This window comes from Amblyomma mixtum, chromosome 3 (genome assembly GCF_055824585.1).
Source record: "Amblyomma mixtum isolate Tamu chromosome 3, ASM5582458v1, whole genome shotgun sequence".
NCBI classification, from domain to species: domain Eukaryota; kingdom Metazoa; phylum Arthropoda; class Arachnida; order Ixodida; family Ixodidae; genus Amblyomma; species Amblyomma mixtum.
Window position 1 is genome coordinate 207,235,545 of NC_143014.1, and position 22,591 is coordinate 207,258,135.

A 22,591-nucleotide genomic window follows, 5' to 3' on the forward strand; every position below is an offset into this window, starting at 1 on the left:
GAAAAAAAAAGCACATTTTCCTCTGCTTCAGTCGTTCGTCGTCAGCGAGAAGGTCAACATTTACGTTTCCTCCCTCTTACCCGGCGACATATGACGCTCTATTATTACGCCAGAGCCGTGTTTTCGCTGTTTTTCTGGGATGGCCAGCGCGGTCGCTTCGAGAGCCGTGGTTCTCCCAGAAGCGAGAGGCAATGCGGAGGAGAAAAATGGCGGGCAGGAGTGGTCTCGGTCGCAATCTCTCGCATGCAGCTTTCTCCGCTTGCGTTCGTATATACGGGCGCCACTTACTCGACTTGCTGGACTGCCGTGCGTTTCCTAATTAACCCGGCTGGGGTGAAAAGCGCGGCACGCGGGGGTGGTGGGAAGGGGGGGGGGGGACGCTGTGAGACACGGCGCATATGCGGGGAAGGCGACGCGCGCTGACCAAGAGCGGCGCAGTGGGGCTTCACAGACAGCCGGCTCAGCGGGCCGCTCTCTCGGGAGGCGAAGACGGGAGCAGACTCGAGAGGTCTGTGCGGGGAAGCCAATGAAAAGGGGCTCGAAATCGCGTTAGGAAGGAGGTGATGAGTCAGAGCGGGGGAGCAAAGGAAGGGCCAGGCATTAAGAACGGACGGCGGGGAAACGAATGCAGGGGTGCGTGCTGTGAGGAGGAGGAGGATGGTGTCCACCCACTGCGGTTGGATAGGAAGCGGTCTTTTGTGCGTAGTTAATAGGCTGCAGCCGTGAGTCTTCCTTCTTGTTCCTGATGCGGGGAAAGCTCGGGAGAAATCCGTTCCGGCGGTCGAGAAATGCGGGCAGACATCATTCTCGCGGAATCGTGCGCGCCGAGTTCACTCAGTGCGGGGCCCAAAAGTCTGCGCAGTACAGTTTATGGTGAGATGCTGTGTTTTTTTTTTTGCGTTGCGTTATTTTTTCGCTCGCCTTGTTTCGTCCGGATGCGTTTGGAATCGGGGCAAGAACTAAATCCAGATTTTCTGCCGCAAATCATTGCCGCGCGAGCCAACGTGCGTCTGTGGCGTCCCCCGGGCGTGTGGATTTAAACTTTTTGAGTGTCACCAGTTATTTATTGCGCAGCTGTTGAAAATTATATCGACACTACTTCCAGGGCATCCGCAGTCTTGGAATCCGCAATCCGGAATCTTGAATACGCAATATTCCGGGGCATCGTCCGCTCGAACCGCAAGGCGGCGGAGAGGAGTGCTCTCGTTAAGCAGACTACTCTAGCTAACAACGCAGCAATGCGGCAAAGCTTCATTTAACACCAGCAAAAAAAAAAAAAAAAGAAGCTTGTTTCACATGTGGTGTGGCGAAACCCACCTCCGACGTACAAAGGTGTAATCGTTGTTTTGTGTGCAGGTGCAGATAAAAGCAATCGGCGCACGCTATTACACTTTTCACGCGTTGGCCAATTGCAACTGGCAGCTGTGGTAAGTACAGGCTGATAGCACAACCTAGTGCGTTTTTTCATGGACAAATAATGGTTCTTCATGTTGAATAGGGAAGGAGTGATTGCAATTACAACGGAAGTGCGTGTTCCGTTTACTTATGTCCGCACTTGTACCACGACGAAGCGCCTGGCCTGTCAGGAACCGCGAAACGCCGACTCGTACTAGCCAGTCTTTTTTTTTTTTAATCTTTCTTTCTTCCTTTCGTACTTTGACCAGGACTCTCTAGCCTTCTACTTCCTCTTTCAAGGTAGCTGGGACTTCTTCAAGTCAAGATAAACTAATCCACTTTTCAACAACTTCCCTCGTATTCCGCCTAACATATTTTTAGGTGCGGAATGCTTTTAGCTCTCATTCTAGGCAAATCCAGACAAACACCATCATATCAGTTTTCGTCTTTGCATGAGCTAGGATGCGGGACACCACCTTCCTAGCTCGTTCCAACGCGAAAACTGAAAGGGTAGTTGTTGAAGCGTTCGAGATTAGGACTGCCGGAAAAAAAAATTGCGTCAGCACGGAATTCGTTGACCTTTTCGATAGTGAATTGGAATCACTAGGAATATCATGCTGATCACAGGACAAGGAGCACTTTTGTTGTTTTGCATGTAGAGTTTCTGCCTCGTGATGTAACTTTATGTCTCGCTATCACATCTTCGTTTCCCTATAAACACAAACTCTTTTCCGAGCAAAGAAATGAGTTAGGAGTGCGAGCTTCGTCTGTCTAATCGTTCCGTCGTGTGTGTTTTCGTCGGTAACCAGTGCAGCGCGTTTCCCTACACAATCAACGACCAACAATAGCCCCTGTTCTTGCTGTTCTGGGTCAGCTGGGTTTCATAGGATACCGAATTTCCAAGTGGTTTCATAGGCCCTTTTTAATTCGAAAGCGACCGCAAAATATTGTTGTTTGCGTGTAAATGCCTCCCGTACCGTTTTGAAGACGCATAAAGCGCTTGTCTTCGCTCACCTTCTCCTAAGCGCACACTTTTTTGTGCCAATGTTAACACACTTTCGAATGACTTTGCGACTAGATTTGCGTACACGGATTTAATGAAATCATTCAACCTCCTTCGGGATGGTGCGCATACTGTATCAGACAGCTTTTGAGAGCACCTAATCGGGATCACCATAACTGAACCCGCGAGGGGGCTTCACCACATAGCAAAATGTGTTAACATTGCTCTTTACTCCTGAAGGAACGCAGCGTTTTTGTCAATATGCCACCTTAAATGATAACGCGGTCTGCTTTCTCTTATTTTGCTCGTAGTGAGCGAGTGCAATTCCGTTTTTAGAAAAAAAAAATGATGGTCGATTTGCGTCGTTCGGCCCAATGCGAATTAGGTGCGCTATAGTAGTTCGGCTTTCACTTCGGTTCCGACCGGTGTTCAGATGTTCAGACCGTGTGTTCAGACCGTGTGTAGTGCCGCCGCTGGTGTAAGCTGCCATGGAATTTAGGGGATAATGTTTAGGTTGCAGCTGCGCGAAGAAAAGTCTCGCAACTTGTTCGGAAGCCAAGTTTTCACGCCCCTTTGTCTTCGCAACGCGGCAATGACATCGCCAAGCTTTCTGTTCTTCAAAAAGAAAAAAAGAGAGATAGAGACCGATCGCCGCTTTCTTTTGAGCGTGGCTGGTGATTTCATCAAAGGGACAACATCGCCATAGCAGTGGATTGTATTTTAAAATTCATGTCATACCTCTTCGATGCACACTTTCTACCCTGAAATCGGTGCTGCGCAACACGAAGTCATGTTCTGTGAACAAGCAGGGTTGTTTACAGCATTCGGCGGCGGAATAGAGAAATCACAAGAATGCGTATCTGCACCGGCGGGTACAAAAGCCATCGTCTCAGTGGGAAGTCAGCGTTGTGAACTCGTGTGATTAGGGAAGCTCATGCAATGCTTTTGCAAAAGTGGAACTAGGGTTTAAAAGAAAGATGGAACGCCTCTGCAACGATAAACCTGCGCGTGGTTCTCGGTTCACCCGAACGATGGCGCCACGATGCTGCTGCGGATACTGTGGAAGGCGATCTAGCGCGTAAGTGGAGCTCCGATGCTTTGAACGGGATTCCGCGGGAGAAACATCAGCCATCGGTATCCCTCAAGGAGCTGCTGGCAGTGACGATCCCAGACGGCTGAGGAAATAATGCATAGTATAAGTGCTTCAGTGTTTTAGTCATACCATAATCCATCAGAAGTGACTGAAGTACCTTCGTCACATGTCCACTCGGTGACGGCTGTTCCCCTTCACGGCGTTGTTCTTACGAGCTTATGGCATAAATGGCTTTCGCTTACCAGCGTGCACACTACTTCATAGTACGCGTATTGTTAACCGTTCTCCGAAAAGGGACACCTTTGGTTTGCGGTGTTTTCAATCCAAAGCTTAGCTACCGGTTCGGTCGTATTACAAGTTCGATAACTTCAGGAGATATGCGATGCGGGGTTGGCGCATTTCACTTGTTTCTGTGAAGTTTTTGTTCCAAACCCTTCGGCCAACTCTAGAGCAGTTATATGTCATTAACGAATCTTGTCAGGAGCGCAACAAATGTGATCCGTAGCAAGCGCTGCTTACGTTGGCTGCTACATAAGCTGACACAGAAAGTTTTAGGATAGGCATTTTCTGTTTTGGCTTCAAAAGCAAGCGCCTATAGCTGCCACTTTCAGAGCACACAAAAGAAAATCAGCAGTGGCCGACAGTATCCAAGCTCTGCTAGGAAATAATTCGTGCTCGCCCTACAGCTTTTATTGTATTCCATAACGAGTGCTACACGCGACGCCACGAACTTTTTTTTACTGATAATACATCGAGTGTGATCGTTCGATCCCGGACTGTGCATAAATCCCCACCTTGCTGATGCCATGTCAACATAAGGATGCCTCTGGTATTGCTTACAGGGGTGACGGAATCGCTAAACAACTGCAAGAGCAGGATAGGGTTACTGGTTACACTTCGTGATTTCAGCAATATTAGACGCATTGAAAAGCTGATGCACCGTTTACTACCCATTAGTTTCAACACAGCGAGCATGGACGAGTTCTCCTCGAATGAGGCAACTATCGCATCCAGATTGTAGATTTTTTGAAGTGTGCAAGTAGATCCTCGGACGTGCGTATACCAGGGCTATTATGAGCATGGTCAGATGGTGATGACGTATGGTGAAGCACGCAGAGAGTTCAGGTGCGCCAAAATAAAACTTTCCAATACTGTCATCACCGCTCGAAGCTAAAGCGTCATCACCCTGAGATTTTTACCAGTACGAATGCGTTTCTAAACGCGTGGCCATGTGTTATAAGTGCTTTGTTGCCTTACCGACAGACTGCAGAATGTGTTTCGCTATGCTGGGAATCCGTCTGCATTCGTAGCGAGATTAGATGCCACCGAACAGCATCATAAGGCATCTCCAGAAGTGATTTCACTGAAATACCAACTTTTGTGACAATATTTGTGAAGTGCCCCAACTTAAACGCTCGAAAGTAGACCATGCGACTCACGCAAGAGTCGAAGTCCGTTTTCTGTTGTGGCTGTCTATCTCGCTACTTCCGCTTAAAGGTACATAAACCTGTTTATACGTAATGCTCGAGGCAGAGCATGGGTTCTGACTTTCCTTAGGTGTCCTGAGCACGTTATTGTTGAAACCGGCATGTTTAATTAAAGGGCACCCAGATAATTGTGTGCACTAAGTTTAATGTACGCTTGATATATTGATTTTATTGGTAGAAGATAACAGAAGCAATCGCCTCGTCACTGAAATGAACTAGAGGACGCGACACCCATTGTGAAAATTGTTTCGAGTCTCTCAACGGCGCTTTCGTGCATCCCGTGTCCAGGTTGGGCCATCTACTGCTGGCGCTGCAACTCGGCCTACGACCCCAACTGCGCCGACCCATTCAACAACATCACCTCGGACCTTGTAAACTGCGACATGCGTGTCAAGGACCACCTCCCTCCGGGATCCCGAGCACAAGTCTGCCGAAAGATCGTCCAAAAAGGTGAGCGCCGAGCGAACCTACGGAGAGAATGTTGCCAGAGGCGGATTGAAAATATATTCCGAGTCTAGGCATGCTTTTTAAAAGGCTTGGAGCTGCCCTTACTTTTCAGATAAGGTCATCGGGCGTTAGGATTTGGGGGAGGGAGGGGGCACGTAGGCCTGCTGCTCGCATTCCCACACGGCATATAACCATTCAATGCCCAGCATTCGGTTCCGTTTGTTGTGAGAATTTTAAGGTGAAAGCCTTTAACGGCTCATGCTGTCGTCCTTTAACAAAGCGTGACACACGCGTTTAACTCGGGAACTAAAGTAGATAGAATAAAACAAACGGTTGCTTCAGATAGAGGAGGAAAAAATGAACCTAGGAGCCAAGTTTGATGACTGTAGGTTAATTAGTTAATTAATTTTAGAAAAAATGTCGAAATTGCGTCGAAATAGCGCGGACGTCGATATAGCCACGGGAACGGTGTGACGTCACATCCACCGGTAGTCGTCACGGCATAGTGAAAATTGTCACAGAATGGCCAGAAAAACGTCAGATTTGTGCCAAATTAAGCGTAATTAACACTTAGGATCCCCGAAAGATGTACAATTTGGGTATCGATATAGCTACGGGAGCGGTGTGACGTCACATCCACCGGAAGTCGTCACGGCATAGTGTCTTCGGCTTTCGCCTCTCAACACTTTAGTTGCCACGCAATTTTTTAGGAAATAAGCGTGTCTGAAATGATCATATCGCCGGCATGACCATAGTGGTACAGCCGTCCAACCTGTCTAGAGCGTCCGGCGTGCTCGATTTTTATTTTTGACAGCAGGCGCTCCCTGGCGGCCCCTATATAGCGTTTAAAGGCATGATGAGTTAAACCCGATCACGTCAATGTGTATGCACGATACGGTCTTTTTTTCGCGCCGTAAGCCACTCGTAAAGACGCCAGTATAATCCTGGTTGCGTCGCTCGAACGCTCTAGACAGGTCTGGGGACGAATGTACGTACAAGGCAGTAGGTGTAAACTTCTTAAGTTTGGCGTCTCATATTGCGTTCCAATCGCAGACTCAGTGAACTGCGAGACGCATTGGTGAAGAAAAGTAATCTTCTGTGAAGTGCAGTCACACGTTGCGCTGTTTTTCGTCAGTTTTTACGGGTTCGACTACGCTAAGTTTTTTGTTTTGAATGCGAAAAACCTCGCATGCTTAAGTTAAAAGCTGTTTAATTATCACTCCGCGACAAGAAATAGTCAGCACGTACAACACTTTTATTCTTTCCAGTTTTTCTTACGTATACGGTATTCGAATTTTCACCGTGTTCGTTGTCTTATTTTGTCGAGGGTTCGACGCGGCGGCCTGAGACTGTATTTATGTACGAGTGGTGATGTGAGCCCGCAGTGTTCTGTTGCAAATTCTGCTCGTCGAGAGGTACACTGGACCTGGAAGTACAATGTAGAGGTTGTTGCCCAAAATAGTATGGCGCTGACCTTTCGAAGCTCTTCGTTGTCTGAAGCATGTGACGCAGCGTAGACGTGGTGGCAGGGTGCTGATGTGGTTTAGGAAAACATGAGTACGAGCTTTTCTGCTAGCTGTGGCTAACAAGAGCTTATAGATAAACAACGTGAGCCAAACATTTCGGCCCAGAAGAGCCGAGCACCAAGCCGGGAAAATTCTTGTACCCACTAGAAATCCGGTGTCTAACCGGAGGCACCGGGGATTGAAGCCAGCGCCTCCCAAATCCGAGGCGGGTGCTCTACCACAATGCCACCGAAGCGGTGGCTTCGGGGGCATTTTTTGTTTTATGCTGGCGCATTTTATTCACTACACAATACACAGCATATTCAGTGAACCATTGAAAGTGGAGCAGTAAGTCTGCTTTGTTGGGGGCTGCAACAACCTGTATTAACAGATGTAGCTGCAATGAGTTGCAGTTTCTGCAGTGTCCTAGTTTATATGCTCATGTAAGCTAAAACCGATATATCTGCTCACATAATAGAATACACCAAATTCCAAAAAGCGTTTGTTATGTCAGACCAAGTTGTGTACCTCCAATGACTATCATACCGCGCTTTCACTCAAAGACGACTCATAAATACGGGTTAAAAAACAATGTTTCAGGTGAATGGGACAATTTACAACACATTTATTCACAGGCAGAATATTATCCCAGGCGCCCAACCAATGGCAGTAATGTAGGTTAACGAAATGAGAGTATAGTGCTGCTTTGGAATACCTTAACAGCTTTTTTGCAACAGGTTCCGAAAAAATGCTTAAAAAATGAACAAAACCAAAAGTGCAGCAACATAGCAAGCAAATATCACTTAGAAACTGGCGTTACAAGAACCATGCTTGGAGAAGGCGCCTCTACATGCAAAATAACACCATACATATATCAACATAGAGCAGAGTGCCTTTTCATTTAAAAACCTAAACGAGCAAGGAGGAACTGATGTGCGCAACTACCTGGAAGCCCACAAAAAGAGCGGCTTGCCAGTACAATAGCATTAGACAACACAGTGAATATAAACTGACTAAAATTGTCCTGTACATCCCACACACCTAGCCAGTCAACGCCTAGCATTATGCATCATGGTTCTTCAAACCTTTACATATAGTGCACCGCATCAAAATGGTGTTCAATGGAAGAGTTTTTTTCCCGTTGGAATGATTTGTGAGGTAATGATGCTACCTGGACAACCTACGGACCAGAATCCGGAGGAGTTTGAAGCAACAAGAAAGCTTACAGACCTCAACAAAAATGATGGTGGAATCCTGTTTCGAGCTGCCTTCAGATGGGCGTGAACTTGTCCCCCGACGGTGCTTCGATATCTCCGCTGGACCGAACAAGGTTGGCGGCACCTGTGGCACGTCCTCTCATTTCATCAGCGCTGGCTTTGCGACCCATGGCCATGACTCTATAAATGCATCCAGCAAAAACACCCAGCTACCACCAAAGAAAGCAGTGAGGCCATGGCACAGTGCCACAGGCAAGCAGTTGTCTATAGACCAACACGGTGCATATAAACAAACGGAGACTTCGCGGCAGCCGGACTCGCCTGAGGGTGAAAAGTAGGCTTAGCTCCTATATGGATGCATGGAAGCAAACGTCTTCAAAGCAGTTTTCTAAATTCACGTTGCACCTATGATGGCGTCTCTTTGTGAATAACAACCGAGTTCAACGAAGCTTCTCGTGCATTGTGAGATTTCGGCCGTGCACGCTACATTCCCTCGCAAATGCTGTCGTTCAAGCAATAACAAAGTTTACATTGAAGACAGCCCTCAAACAGCACGATGAACGAATTAAGCCCTGCAGCAGACGACGAACACCGTGATTAGACACATAGGTGCCGCTGGTGGACGCGCCTACGAAAGCAGTAGAGGAATACCTGCATAAGCAGTAGAGGAGGCAGCCGCTGCCGTAGTCAAGTTCGTACGGCAACGACACCCGGTATGCTCAGGTCGTGTATTCGTGTCAAATTATCTCCTATCTAAGATGATTGCTTGATTCTTTTTCCTCTCCATTGAAAAGAAAAATAACGGAAATATTTTCCGACGCTTTTCTTGGTTTAAAAAGCAGTTTGCTACTTACGTACGTATCGTAAGCAGCCCCTCATTTCCCTTGTTCTTTTCTGCCCACCCCACGCAAAGCTTTGCGCACAGCGTGCATAGATAACAAGGTGACGTGAATGGTGCTAGTGCATGTTGTGCAACAGATAATTAAGAAAAAAATAAATCGGATTACAGCGTTGCTTCGCTAATGGCGCCGGTGACTTCATTTTCAGGATTACCCGCGCCGTTGTGGACTGAAAGGGGGGGGGGGGGGGGGGAGATGTCAAGCGGGGGAAGATTGCAGTAAAGCGTGCGTTTACGGCCCTGCGTGGCTCCGGTCAACGCTGCGCTTCGCAGTGCAGGCCCAGGAGGCCAATGATTGACCTGCTTCCTCACCGTGTCGGCGCGCGTTCGCTCAACGGAAGCAGAAAATCGCTCGCAGTCCGCGCTGCTGCCCAACGCGTGCGCCCTGCAGTGGTGTCTTTCGCGTGCTGTTACCTAAGCGGGGCGCGTACCCTGGTCGCTGGAAAGTGTCGGCCGTTAACTTAGTTCTGTAGCTGGTTCGGAAGTAACCCTAGTTTAGCTTCACCGCACCAACACCCTTTCTGCGGAAAAGCCAACCTTTGACAAGATGGTGGAGCGCAGTTTTGCAACGGACTAGCAAGAAGCAGTCCCTGTGGTGATATCCGAAGGGCGAGTTTATAGTGTTTGCTTATACCGAGTGGCGTGAACAGACCTCTGAACGATGAGTGAACATGTTAGAGGGAAAAATAAAAAAATAAGTGCTAAATGCAAGTGTAGAACTTTAGAGAGCGACATTACCGTATACGTTGGTTCGTGCTGGATGTAAATCTAGCGACGCTTAGTGCCAGAACATGAGCCGCTGTTCTTGTCTTCATTTGTCAGCGAACAGTCCTCAAGTCACAAAATTGGTGTTTTTGAGCCATCGCTCTTGAACAAATTTTTCAGATAAATTAACTTTTGCTAGACTTACTGACTGAAACAGAATTGCATCCAATACAAACGAGTTTAAGTTAAACAAATATCAATACACTGTAACGTTCTGATTAGAGTACGTCTTAATAAGCAATTAAGTTCTGCTTCGGGGGTCAGAATGCATCATTCCGCAGAAATGCAGAAAATTTTGCCTGGGAAACTGCTCTGAACATTTAGAAGGCGCAGTGAATACTGTGAATAGCACTGTGAGTAGCAACTGCGAGAGCACGGTGCCCTGAGAAGACTGTGCAATATATGGATTGAAAGATGAGATGTGCGCAATATTACGTACTTCTAAACAGATAGTGACTTTACACACTCAGAAAGGTGTGCAGGGCGAGTGTGTTTTGGAAAATAATGAGGAGATAATTTCCTCTTGAGGGCCGGTCATGTGTCTGGAGAGGCTGAAAGCGTTTGCAGTCCACCGAGCGCCTGTACTACACCAGGTGCACGCGAAAAAAAATAACAGACAGGCACGCCTAGTTTAAGGCCATGACAATATTATGTACCAAAGTTAAGTAAAAAAAGACTGCATTTGATCAGCAGTACTAAGCACACAAAAAGAAGTGTGAGTTTTTCAGTATTGTGGATGAAACGCCTTCATGGTTCATTTGAATCCTTTATAAGTATATGCTTCTCTTCTTCAAAATAATGGGTAGCGTAGTCGTTTAAGTTCGATAAACTTTCACTCTGAGTCCCTTAAAGTACTTTAAAGTGGTATGGTACTGTCCGTATAGGTAAGCATCGGACGCGGACGCGTACAGTTACTGATGTTATCTTGCCTAGTTTGATGTAGGTTGCAATGGCTAAGCGGTAAAGAAAAAAAAACGCTTGGTGTGAGTCCTCTTGGACGTCCTGTGTTTGTGTATTTCTTCATGTGCTTTCTTTTTTTACCCTGAAATTCGCTTTTTCATTTCTTCGCCTGGCGAGCTGTTTGTTCTTCGCGTATACATTCTTTTCCAGGATCGCTTGCTGTCCAGTGCCTCACGTTTACTCGCATGTCTAAGCGCGCCCTTTCCTTGCGCGCATCTCGCAGTGTACAGCGACTTCCGCACGGTGCGCGACTGCGGCTGGCTCAAGGACGAAAAGGAGGGCACCGACTGCATGCGCCGGGCCGGCACCTTCAGCGTGCTCATGAAGTACTGCAGCTGCGACAAGGACGGCTGCAACGGGGCCCGCCGGTCCTCGGCCTCCTCCCTGCTCATGGTGGCGCCGCCGTTGCTGCTGCTGCGCCTCTTCAAGTAAACCGCCACCACATCACCTGCAAACACACACCGTCTTCGCTACGGGACTGCCATATGCGTGCGCCGCCTACGACGACCACCAGACCGCTGCGTGGCGTGCCAGAGCAGCGCGTGCTGTGGCATGCCATGAGCCGGTGTGGCGCGGCGTGTCGGAGCGAGGACACAGTCGCACGATCTCGAGAGTAGGCAACGCCGCATCGCAAGCGTGCTGTTCTTCCCCACTGGATCCAACTCTGACGGGCGCCTCGATGCTGCACTGGGCACGGGGGCACTCTCTCGGCGCGCTTAGAGCGCGCACGACTCGCAACATGGGGCCCTTCAACTTGGCTGGGCCGCACATGGTCAAAAGGCGGCGCGGCCTCTCGAGAGTTTCCCCGCTTGGCGTTAAATAGTGCGACCAGGGCGGACGGCCCGTTGTGCATGCGAACAGGCGCGGCGGCCATCTATAGTTGTGGGAGACTGTGTGCGTACGTTAAGCGGCTTGTCGTTTTGGGCGCAAGTGTTCAGCCTGCATGTGTTCTTGTTCTTGGACGGTTTTCTTCTGTTCTTAACTGCTTTTATTGACGCTGTATCTCACTCCGCGACAGCATGCAGACAAGCAAGAAGAAATCTGAGCAGCAACGAACTAGCCCTTAGCACTTCTACGAGTAAGCTGATGTATGGCTGTGAAGCACCTTGAGAAAGGTTTTAGGGCGCACTGCATAGTGTAGAGGACGCGGTGTGAACGGGGAGCAGGACTTAGCCACATTGTCGCCGCGTAAGCCTCAGTGTAGACCACAGAGGTTCGTTTGAATGCCGATGCGTTGTATGGCGACCGGACAAAAAGTATGTTGCGTTGTATGACAAGCTGTCAGCGTGTTGCCTAGTTTCCAACATGGCGCACGCAGTGTGGGCGCCACGAAGAAACGAATGTTCATCGGAGGGCAATGGTGCTGCAGTTATCCGGGCAGCATTACTTCTCGGCAGTGCTGCCTGGATGGCGAGTTCTGCAGTTAGACGGCCTCCGCTCCTTCTACACTCATTTTTCTTCTCTCGCCGAACGAACGCCCCGACACTTATCTCCCTCAGCCTCTATATAACACCCTTCAGACCAAGCCGCAAGGCTTAAGGTCTTAGCAGGTCTGAAGAAAAGCGTGGAGTCTGTCCTTCCTTACCGTGAAAGATCCATCACTGTTTGGGTTCCACTTGAGGCTTCGGGGCCAGGTTTGGGTCTCACGGTCGGGTCTGTCCTGATGAAGGGAACAATTTTGCCTGCAAACTGCCGTTCTGTTTCTCCTCTGGTGCTCCCTGTGCCGGACGATGAATCTCACAGGTGTTCGAATCACATTCGAATGGTGCGATATTCGTTCCCCGAATACTCGTTGTGCGATTGCCCAGGTATCCGAAGACGAAACAAACGAATCGTTGCAAACGAAAGGGGCAATGCTGGAGGAGAGAGAGAGAAAAAAGATGAGAGTCAGAAATCTGCGGAGCTTCAGCTTCCTCAGCTGGCGCGGTGCAACCTTCAAGAGAGCAGTAGGCTGGCGAACCTCTTCTATATGTAAGTGTCACCTGTTAATGAGATGGTCGCGGCAGTCGCTGCGGGGGCACTTGCTACGCAAGTGCAGAATTGAGTTCTTTCAGATGAGTTCACTATGCATACTTACAGAGGTACGTGCTGGTGTTGTCTTTCTGTACGCCCTCTAGTGAGCGCGGAAGCTTTCATGCCGCGTCTGGGCGCATTCATCCTGTCAAGCCCCGTCGCCGCCGCACACTGCGGCACTGTTGCTGCGAAGTATCCCTAATGCATGCAGCATGCTTGCACGCTACCGCTTAGCTGTCGCGGTTGGCTGTTTCAAATCTTGGTTCATGAATGCTTAGCAAAGGCTTACGGCTAACAGCGATGCTGCGCGGTAATCGGAATTTCCATCGGCATGGGAGTATCCTTCGCTGTGGACGTAATCGCTGAGAGCATTATTGGACGTAATATCGGTAGCATCCGTAAGGTTCCAGCCTCTTTCAAAGTTTTGCGAACACTAAGAATGCTGTAGGAAGACAAGCTGATTCGACTTGCTCCGCTAAAGGCGCTCGAGCTTGCCGTGATGACGGAAAAGAAGCATTCGCAGTGCAAAACTTGAAGCTGGCTTCTCGTCGGTGACCTCAGGGCGCAGTTACAAATCGATGTGCATTGTGTTCGTGGGCTCGAATGGTAAGTTGTTCAGAAATGCGTGCAGAGTAGCTTTATCCACTTGTAGGTGAGAAAAGCCGAAGCTCACTCCTCCGGGCACTCAAAACTCCGCTAACTGGTGAGAAAAGTGCACAGGAGACGCAGGCTGCCTCCTTTAATTCCGAGCCCCATCACAGTTGGGGCGACACTTGCGGCCGAGGTGTGGTGGGCCGGTATAGGAGTCAAAGTTGTTCTCAGTCTTCACGGCGTTCAGCAGGCTGGGACCTTCGGAACTTACATTTCCCGCGCGGGAGCCGAGAATGCGTCGGTACTGCTCGGAGCCGCCGCTACTCTGCTTGTATATAGTGTGCATAGCTTGTGGAAGTTTTGTTTTCTCAGTGTTCATAGAACGCAGCTCGTTCCTGTGTGGCAACGCAGCTCATTGTAGGTTGACGTTCAGGGAGCGCACGTCAGCCGTGTTAACGCCGCCATTGTTTTCGCCGTCTTTGTTGCGAGGCCCGCGCACGGTGTGCCCGCGCCAGCTTCCACACATGCTCACATCGCGCTATAGTGCGGCTTCAATCATGTTTCTGCAAGCACAATGACATACACCTCGCGTCGTGTAGATGGCGCCACTCGCGGCGTCCTCCTACAAGGAGCCGGGAACTTTGACCCTGTGTTTGCGCGGGCGTGTATAGCATGCGTGTCCTTAGTGCGTTTTGTTTATTGCTGCTGCTCCAATCAACCTCCAGTCAGAGGAGACAAAGTGCACGAGCGTTTTTTTTTTTTTTCATGTCGTTTTAACAATGACTGCTCTGTGTTCTGTTTTGCGGAGGAAGCGCTCAGTTGCCGACGTTGTGCTGTAAAGACTTAGGAAACACGTAAGTGTGCCATGTGCTGAAAACATTACGGCCTTGTACATGTGTTTCTATGTTCACCGAGAGTTCTTCGGTGGCGTGTATCAATGCGTTGCTCATTTTTTCTGTAACGCGTCGTCGATTATAGGACCAAACTAATGTAATCTTTTGGTGAGGACAAGTTTCGCCATTCTTGTTCTGTGCACTGTGAGGACGGAAGCGTGTACGAGTCCCATCGTTCTGCTTGACTGACAAGGATCTGAAACTTCTGCGTCTTATTGAATGAGAAAAAAAAATGACGTGTTCTTATGTGTCGTCTTTTGAATCTTGTTGTATGCTAGTGACAGTATTCTTTCACGGAGTAACTGCATTCAAGGGGTTATCGTTTCACTATCACTTGGTGACCGGGGTATGTCCGTTGCGTTTATCGACTTTCATTTCGTGTGAGTCTCACTTCCTATTTTTTTTCTTTGTATTGTGCGTACACGGTCCCGTGTTATGTTGTGTCGACCATTACACGCGCACAAACACACCGTCTTCACAAGCATTGTTTCATTGAAAGCGTAATGCGCCTAAAGGAAGCGCGATAGGATGTGACAGGCTACACACTGTGCATGACTATACTAGGTTCATTCGGGCATAAAGGATATAGCGCATTTGCTAGCAATTTATTTTGTGCGACAAGACCACCGTATGAGATTTCTATGGCCGCATCGTACTGCTAAATAATCGCGGGCGTAGTGCGGCACCTAAAAGTAAAAAAAAAAAAAATCAAGCTTAGTTGGTTATTTGTTCAGGATCTTTACAGAAGCACAGGCCAGAAGCGTTAAAGGTGCCTGGGTTTTCACGCGATTCACTGTACCGCGTTCGCAGCGTGCAACCGTGCGCGCAGCCGTGCGCGTCCTAGCTCAAATAGGTTGCGAGCACGCCGCTTTGATGGCCCGCGAGAATGTCATGAAAAAGCGACTCTGCAGGTCATTACACACTGCGCTTTCTCTTAACAGGACGCATTGGTGAGTACACAACGCTTATCGCGTACTGATACACACTTATTGCACATTACCGAGAAAAAACAAAAACATGAGGCCGAAGCTGCAAATGACACTAATTAATTTATTTTTTTTGTTGCCTTTCGTGCGACATTTTGGGTCCTATGCAGGTATTTTCATAATCGCGTCGGTTCGTGCGCTGTGTGCGTGTCACGGACTGGAGAGGCGTGGGACAAACTGTGCAATAGCTACCGCGGTGATGCCTATGCGCTCCGCATCGCGTTCTCCCTTAAAGGTAGAAAGCGAACACGTGACCGACGAGCGGGCGAAAAAAAAAGAAGTAAAACAAAGAGGCGCGACAGTAAGGAAAGACTAGTTGAGTTAATCCACTAATAGGTTTGTTTGGATGCGCCTTTCATAGCGTACACTACTGTAAAGCTTCTTGCGCAGAGCGAAAGCTAGGGGAAAAAAAAAATGTGGAACGCTCGAGATGCATCGGTTGTGACGTGCTTGTACACCTTACTCCGTTACGCCCGGCCGCTGATGCGCACCGTGCTACGGAAGGACCAGCTTTGCTAACAACCGCGGCACGAGTCCTGGAGCAACAAACGAGCAAGTGCACACTGTTCTCGTTTAAAAGAGGTGAATATCCTGGCGCGATAACAACGTTGCGCCAAGTTGTCTCTCAACAGCGTTCAAGTTTGACGTCTTTATCATTTTTTTTTCTTCTTCTCTGTAAGCGAGAAAACGTTGCGAAAAGTTTCCCAAACCGTGAAATTCGGTCGACGATTTTGTACGGCAAAAAGAATTCCAGTTAAGTATGGAAGACGTCAAATTCTTGAACAAAGAGACCGAGACACGTAATAATCCTACCTAATCACTGCCCAGCTATCTTCGCGCGCTGACCCAAGTAAGGCAGGGTCTGTAGCCATGATAAAGCGACTATGAGCACCTAGCAATATCCGCCGCACCGTGCTTTCGTCAGCTGCTTCACTAAAAGAGAATATTTATAGTCCATGCGTGTGGCTAAACGCGACAGTCCTGAAATTGTTTAGTTTCCGCTTAGTTTTCTCGCATAGTGTGCCATTACGAATGTCGCGTCTCAACGTCTTCGTGGCTGTTTCGTCGCACCAAATGAGCGTGTAGTCTGCTAGTGCAAGTTTAGGAAGTCATCTCGAATAGAAAAGCAGGATATTATTTTTTTCCTCTCGCGGCATGAGTGTGAAGAGCCAAGACGAAAGAAAAAGGAGCTGTCTGCAAAGTGTATTTGTGTTAGCTTACCGCGTTTAAACGCAGCCCATGTGCTCTGAATCACCGAGCGTGTAGAATGCCAGCTTGCTGTAGCTATTTTTTTTTTAGTAGTTTGTCAAGAGTGGATGCGTCTACACTGTTTCTTTCCTTAGTTATTTCTTTGACTGGATCGAAGCAATTCCAAATTATCTATTCTGCTTAGCTTCAGCATTTCGAACTAGTATCGAGGCACAGGGTAGATAACCACGTACGGTCACCTCTGGACGCAGAAATATTGGCACTATTAGTTATAAATGTGAGGATTAGGCTGATGGTCGTGTTGTTTGCACTGAGCGTAGTCTTGGGTACGAAAAGAATATTATTGTCGAACGTACTCTGCGGTGCACAGAAAAGTGGTAAAAAAAAAATAGAAACACACAGAGGCAGAAGACATACCTGGTCGGCGTTAAAGCAAACCTGCTAGGCGTAATTTAGTGCGTAGTCGGGTCATTTCGACTAACAGAAAACCAACACTTCGCTTTCCCACAAATGCGACAGGGTTATATTTGCTTTCGCAGCTCTTTCGTTTTCTTTTTTTTTTTTTTCACCTTCTCTGAATCCGCTACGCTGGAAGGGCTACGCGTGTGCGCTCTTCAACAATGCAGTGTGTTCACAGAACGAAACTGGTGGCATTTAAAAAAAAGTGTAAAAAAAAGTACAAAAAATGAATGCTTCATTCCGTCCCAAAGTGAACTGCATACTCTGATCTCTGCGCCTGAGGTTTAAGTGCGTTGATGGCCTATCAGGACCAAACACTAAGCTTTTTTGTTACGATGCGCTATGTCGCTGACACGCTCACGCAAAGTTACCTGCTGGTATTGAGTTTTGTTTTTTTTTTCCCTTGAGACACGCGCGAAGAAAAAAAAGAGATGAAATGTCTTCCCGGCGCTTCCGACCATCACTGATCACACCCCTATTTTTCTGTGCACGGCTTAAGTGACCCTAGCGGCGAAAATTTCTCCGAAGGCTGCGAATTTAGCTTGAAATAAAGGCTCGGTCGATTGCATTTTGCACACCGCGACGTTTTGAATGGTGAGACGAGTTACCAAAGTACAGTAGAGTTCGGCAATTGTGTTGATAGGAATCGGAATACGGTCGCGAGGGACGTCTTTGCTCTATGCGTGCGGATTCACCTGCCACCAGGTCTTTCTGTTGTTTTTTTTTCGCATATAAATCGCAAGCTGTGCCGCTTTAAAAATTCAACTAAAACAGAGCACAGGCTAATACACTGTGAGGTGCGGTGATTTCGTTTGTCAACATTCAGGCCTATCGTGGAAGGAAGTGCATTCGTACGGTGTACGGATTTCTGGTATTAAAAAATATAGCAAGTTGACGCTCACAGAACGCGGTGGAAGTCCAGCGAGTAAAACAAGTTATGCTTTATTTTACGGAAATATTCTGGATAGTTCTACATTCGTGAGCCTCGCCAACTCGTCGTGGTCTGAAACCAAACGTCAGCAGGCATATGTCTCAGTCATTTGGTCACACTTGCCTGGGGATGAATGTTATCTGTGCATTGTGAATTTGACCATGTCAGCGCAGTCTAGCTGTTGTTATAATCGTTACTGTATCGAAGAAGTGGGGAAACGCGGCACACCGAGTGCTGATAAAAGTGCGTATCGGTACGCGCACCGAACGGACCAGGTATACGCGCAGTAGCAGTATCGAAGCTTGTCGCTTTTGTCAGTGTCTCTTAATTTGAACATTCGTATGCTTCTTTTCTGCTTCCGCTGTTCATTACACAAGAGGACGCAACAACAACAAAAAAGAAACACAAGTATAACGAAAAGCGCCGATTTCAAAGAATAGAATAACCAGAAGCAAAGGGTGGTACTATTTTTTTTTTGCTCATTTTTTGCCGCCGGAATGTCCTCACGGTACGCCACTCTCTTGTGTTTTCTGAGCGAATTCTCTGTGTGCTTATGAGGCTAGCAAAAAAAAAAAAAGCGCCACAAGTGCACAGCAATGTACCGCAATTTATGCTATCGACTTGTGTTCTGATGGTGTAATAAAAATGTCATACAACAGCTTTTCGGCTACTTTATTTCGAGTGTTTGGTGGTAAGTACTCGCGTGTGCCCTGAGAACTGCTCGCATTTTGTTGCTGTGTAATAATAAACGCTTCTGGCTCTTTAATTGTCGCAAGCCAAGGGAGCACGACTAAGAAACTTGTAGTTTTGATGGATGGGTTCGTCACGTCCTCTGCTTTCCACGAGGGTATTCGACACACGTTGACGATACTGTAGGAACGTCAGCCACAGTAAGATCGTCAGAGAAAGCCAGCCACTTGATTAAAGAAAAAAAAAAGATGTTTTCCTTTGAGATATTTGCAGTTCGCCTAGCCAACGCGACCTGTGGCGACTTCCATTTTCTTGGCGTCTTCCATGCGTAGAAGGACGTCAATAATTTTGCCTTCAGTTTGTAATTGCCCTTAGATTAAGCGTAATCCAGTATAGTGCAGAGGAATCGGAACAGAATACTGAAAGACGACGTCTGCTTTTAAGTTCTAGAGCTGACGCTAGCGACCATTTCGCTATTGCTTCTTTAGTTCATCGTTCTTTTAAAACAAAATGTGCCGGGTCTCTTTGGGTGGCAGTAACTGAAGGTCTAAGGACTAAAAACACTAAGCCCTAGGTAAAACGTTGCATCCAGAGTCTCACGCACGTACCATCACAAATGGTCCGCTGGTTTACATCGAATAGGTCACGCAGACTTAGTCCTCTGGCGAGTAATGAGAGGAACCAACATGTTCGCCCGGTACAGCTTATAGAATATGGCCCCTCTGCTCCCTCAGCGGCGGCTAGAATTCGTTGGTGGTCCTTGCCGAGAGCAGAATAGACTGACAGCGCCATCTAGTTGCGGCACACTAAGACTACTCAGCTCGGACGTGAGGGGCACGGACGCCGACAACGCGAATTTCGCGAACTATGCTCGATGCATCTGTCGGTGTAAAATGAGTTTTTTTGTGAATCGCGTATAATAAAGCGCTGCTACTCTTAGAGCAGACGTGCGCGGAATCCCTGTGCACTTAGCGCGTACAGAGATTCAGAAAGTTACGCTTAGTTGCAATGCGCTGCTAGCAATGTGAGTTGTGCGCTACGTTGGCTTTGCGTGTGGCCATGTGTGGTCGCATTCACGCTCTTTCATACCGAAAGGAGTTTTTTACACCGCCGGGAATTTTTCATAGAAGAGCACACTGAGCAGCTATTGGAGTAAAAATTTATATAATCCTGACGGGCCAAAGCGGAGAATATTTGCTCCAAAGCACTTGTGCAATGAAAAAAAAAATTATTTGTGCATACGTAAGCACCTATTGTTTGCTGCTTCTGTCGTTCACGCTTGTATAACCTCGGAAACGTTCTGTACTATTTTTTAACTCGCGGAGACGGCTGGAAGTCGAGCGAAATACCTCGCTAAAGTGTGCACTTTTCTGCAGTATGAAAATTCTGAACTCCTGGCAATTAGCCATTTCCAACTCAAGCGTTGCAAAGGCGTAATAATAACAAAGATACATATTTATTGAGAAGAGTAGTATTCCAGTAAAATTACAATCCAGCAAAATTGGGCGATTTATGAACGTCTTAAAACGATAAAACCACGCATATATACTCAAGCGCACACATGAAATCAATACCAAAATTCCAAATCATTTCATCATCTGCTGATGAAGCGGTATGCCCGTAAGAATGTTATGTGGTTTCGATGGAAAGCCCAGGTTTTGCGGTGAGGGATCTTTATCGGGCCTCCTGCCTCTGTCAGCTAGCTCTTTGTCTTCGTTTCTTTTTTTTTTTTTTGAGAAATTTGTTCGGAAGTGCGGTTTGTCAGGTTCTCAGAAAATCTAATCATTTTTTAAGGCACAGAAGAAATAGTACTCGATGCAGACTGCATCGTGCGTGACACGTAAGGCATTTGAGGATTGTAAGTACATGTAGAATGCGGCAAACCATCACTTGGGAAAAAAATAACTGGGAAGTGTCTTGAGTGAAATCCTGGTCTAACACTTACATTCGTTCGAGCAAGTACGCGCTGCGACCTGTGAAACACGACCGAACCTTTTGCGGACAGGTCGACTTAACGCTGGTCTGTGTCTGGGCCGTGGCTATGACTGCGCTGATGCGAAGCGCCGCCCTCTCACAAACCGAAAGTGTCTTGCGGGCACACGTTTCCGGTGGGGCCTTTGCCGGTGAGTCTCAGGAACACCTTCGGCCGCTGGTTAAGTGCGGTGCCGACAACGACTGACGCGCGGTGCGCTGCCGGATCTTCTGCCAGCGACGACAAAGGTAAATCGGAAGCATACCTCGCAGAGCTCGGCGCATACTTCACAGTAGACACAGAAGACAGCGGCGTGCGCCCTGTCTCCGAACGGCGGACTGCCATACCAGGGCAGTGTCACTGCTCACACGCGCAACCACCAAGCCCCGCAGCTGTACAGGTACGTACAAGCAGGGTGAAAGGGAAGATTTAAACTCGCTCCCAAAGGGAACATTTACTCCTGCAGCGCCATAGAGTTTCTTACTATTACCTAGAGGGAAAGCTGGCGGCGCTCGCATACCTCGGAAGCATACCTCGCAGAGCTGGGCGCATACTTCACAGTAGACACAGAAGACAGCGGCGTGCGCCCTGTCTCCGAACGGCGGACTGCCATACCAGGGCAGTGTCACTGCTCACACGCGCAACCACCAAGCCCCGCAGCTGTACAGGTACAGCCTTTGTCAAAAGTTTGGAGCCCAGGGGGTTTGCTTCTGAGCCTCACTGTGTGGTTCGTGGTGCATCTCCAGAGCTCCAAATTTCCTCTGGGTAAGAAGATTTCTGGTTCTGCCTCCTCCAATGGGTAGGACTTCCCAGAATGCTTCAGGAGTCCCACTCCAAGGCTAAGAAGTAAACCCCCTGGGCTCTAAACTTTTGACAAAGACTGTACGTACAAGCAGGGTGAAAGGGAAGATTTAAACTCGCTCCCAAAGGGAACATTTACTCCTGCAGCGCCATAGAGTTTCTTACTATTACCTAGAGGGAAAGCTGGCGGCGCTGCACTTCAGCCACCATGGACGCCCAAAGCATCATGGGGCGGTGAGCTACTTGTTGCGGTACAGTCGTAATTTTTTGGGAACATGGAGTGGCACTACTAAGATGTTTCATTCCGAAAACGCTGTTCGTGTGTGCGGTGTGTGCGCAGACGACTTTCGCGCGAACGCAGTGGGCAAAACCCATAGTAGTGAAAACGCGACGACACACGACGCCAATAAAAGGTTTCACTTTTCCGAAATGCCATTAAAAAACCTCTTAAAATATCTAAGCAACAACATCTTTTTTGAAAACATATTTACTTTTAAAAGTTCGCCTGTTAATTATGAAATATTAGTTTTTATAGTGTTCACTACTTGGCCAATAGGAGAGCGAGTCGTCTCTTATTTTGGGAAAACTTTGCACTTAAATGCTTTTATGCTCGTTTGTTGCAATCATTAGACAAGATATTGAATGTTAGGACGTTTGTAGTTATCAAACAGCTTTATTTTTCTATTATTTTTTGGCCAAAAGTTGCAGTTCCGCAACAAGTAGCTCACCGCCCCATGATGCTTTGAGCGCCCATGGTGGCTGAAGTGGTCTCGAGGGGTCGTCATGCAAACTCCCATAGACGGGCTGCCAGCTTTCCCTCTAGGTAATAGTAAGAAACTCTATGTGCAGCGCAGCTGGAAGGAGCATTACGGCGGTCATTCATCAAGGGAAAAAGTGCTTAGAAAGAAAGGTGTGCTTCTCGCCAATGCTTGGAGACTAACGCTCGCATCTCCCAAAGATATTCCATTTCATACCGCCTGTAGGTCACAGATATGGCCGCGTACCACGCTGGGTTAACAGAATACTTTCCACACACTACGAGGTTTCACACTAAGCAGTGAAAACAGCGTACATCACTCGACACGAACTACAAAACTATCTTAATTGGTGCAAAATTTTCCCCCTTAACCCCAGGATCCAGTGACGATTCCTAGGACATGCCTGCGCTCGCAAGAATGACTGGGTAGAGCTAATCACTCGCGGGGTGTTCCAGCGCATATTGCTCGGTGGAGCTCAACGCTGCGGGTAGGTTTTGGATCAACAAGGCAGACAGACG

At 47.9% G+C, this 22,591-nt stretch overlaps 1 protein-coding gene across 1 annotated transcript in view; it reads left to right on the top strand.

Moving 5' to 3' along the window:
- Positions 1–18,511, top strand: part of LOC149353435 (UPAR/Ly6 domain-containing protein crok-like) — a 110,163-nt gene extending 91,652 nt beyond the window's left edge. The window contains exons 2-3 of the mRNA XM_089582554.1: positions 5,267–5,428; positions 10,994–18,511. Coding sequence (XP_089438680.1) covers positions 5,267–5,428; positions 10,994–11,202 — 371 coding nt within the window. The 3' untranslated portion in view covers positions 11,203–18,511. The remainder of the gene's footprint in view (positions 1–5,266; positions 5,429–10,993) is intronic.
- Positions 18,512–22,591: the final 4,080 nt, after the last annotated feature.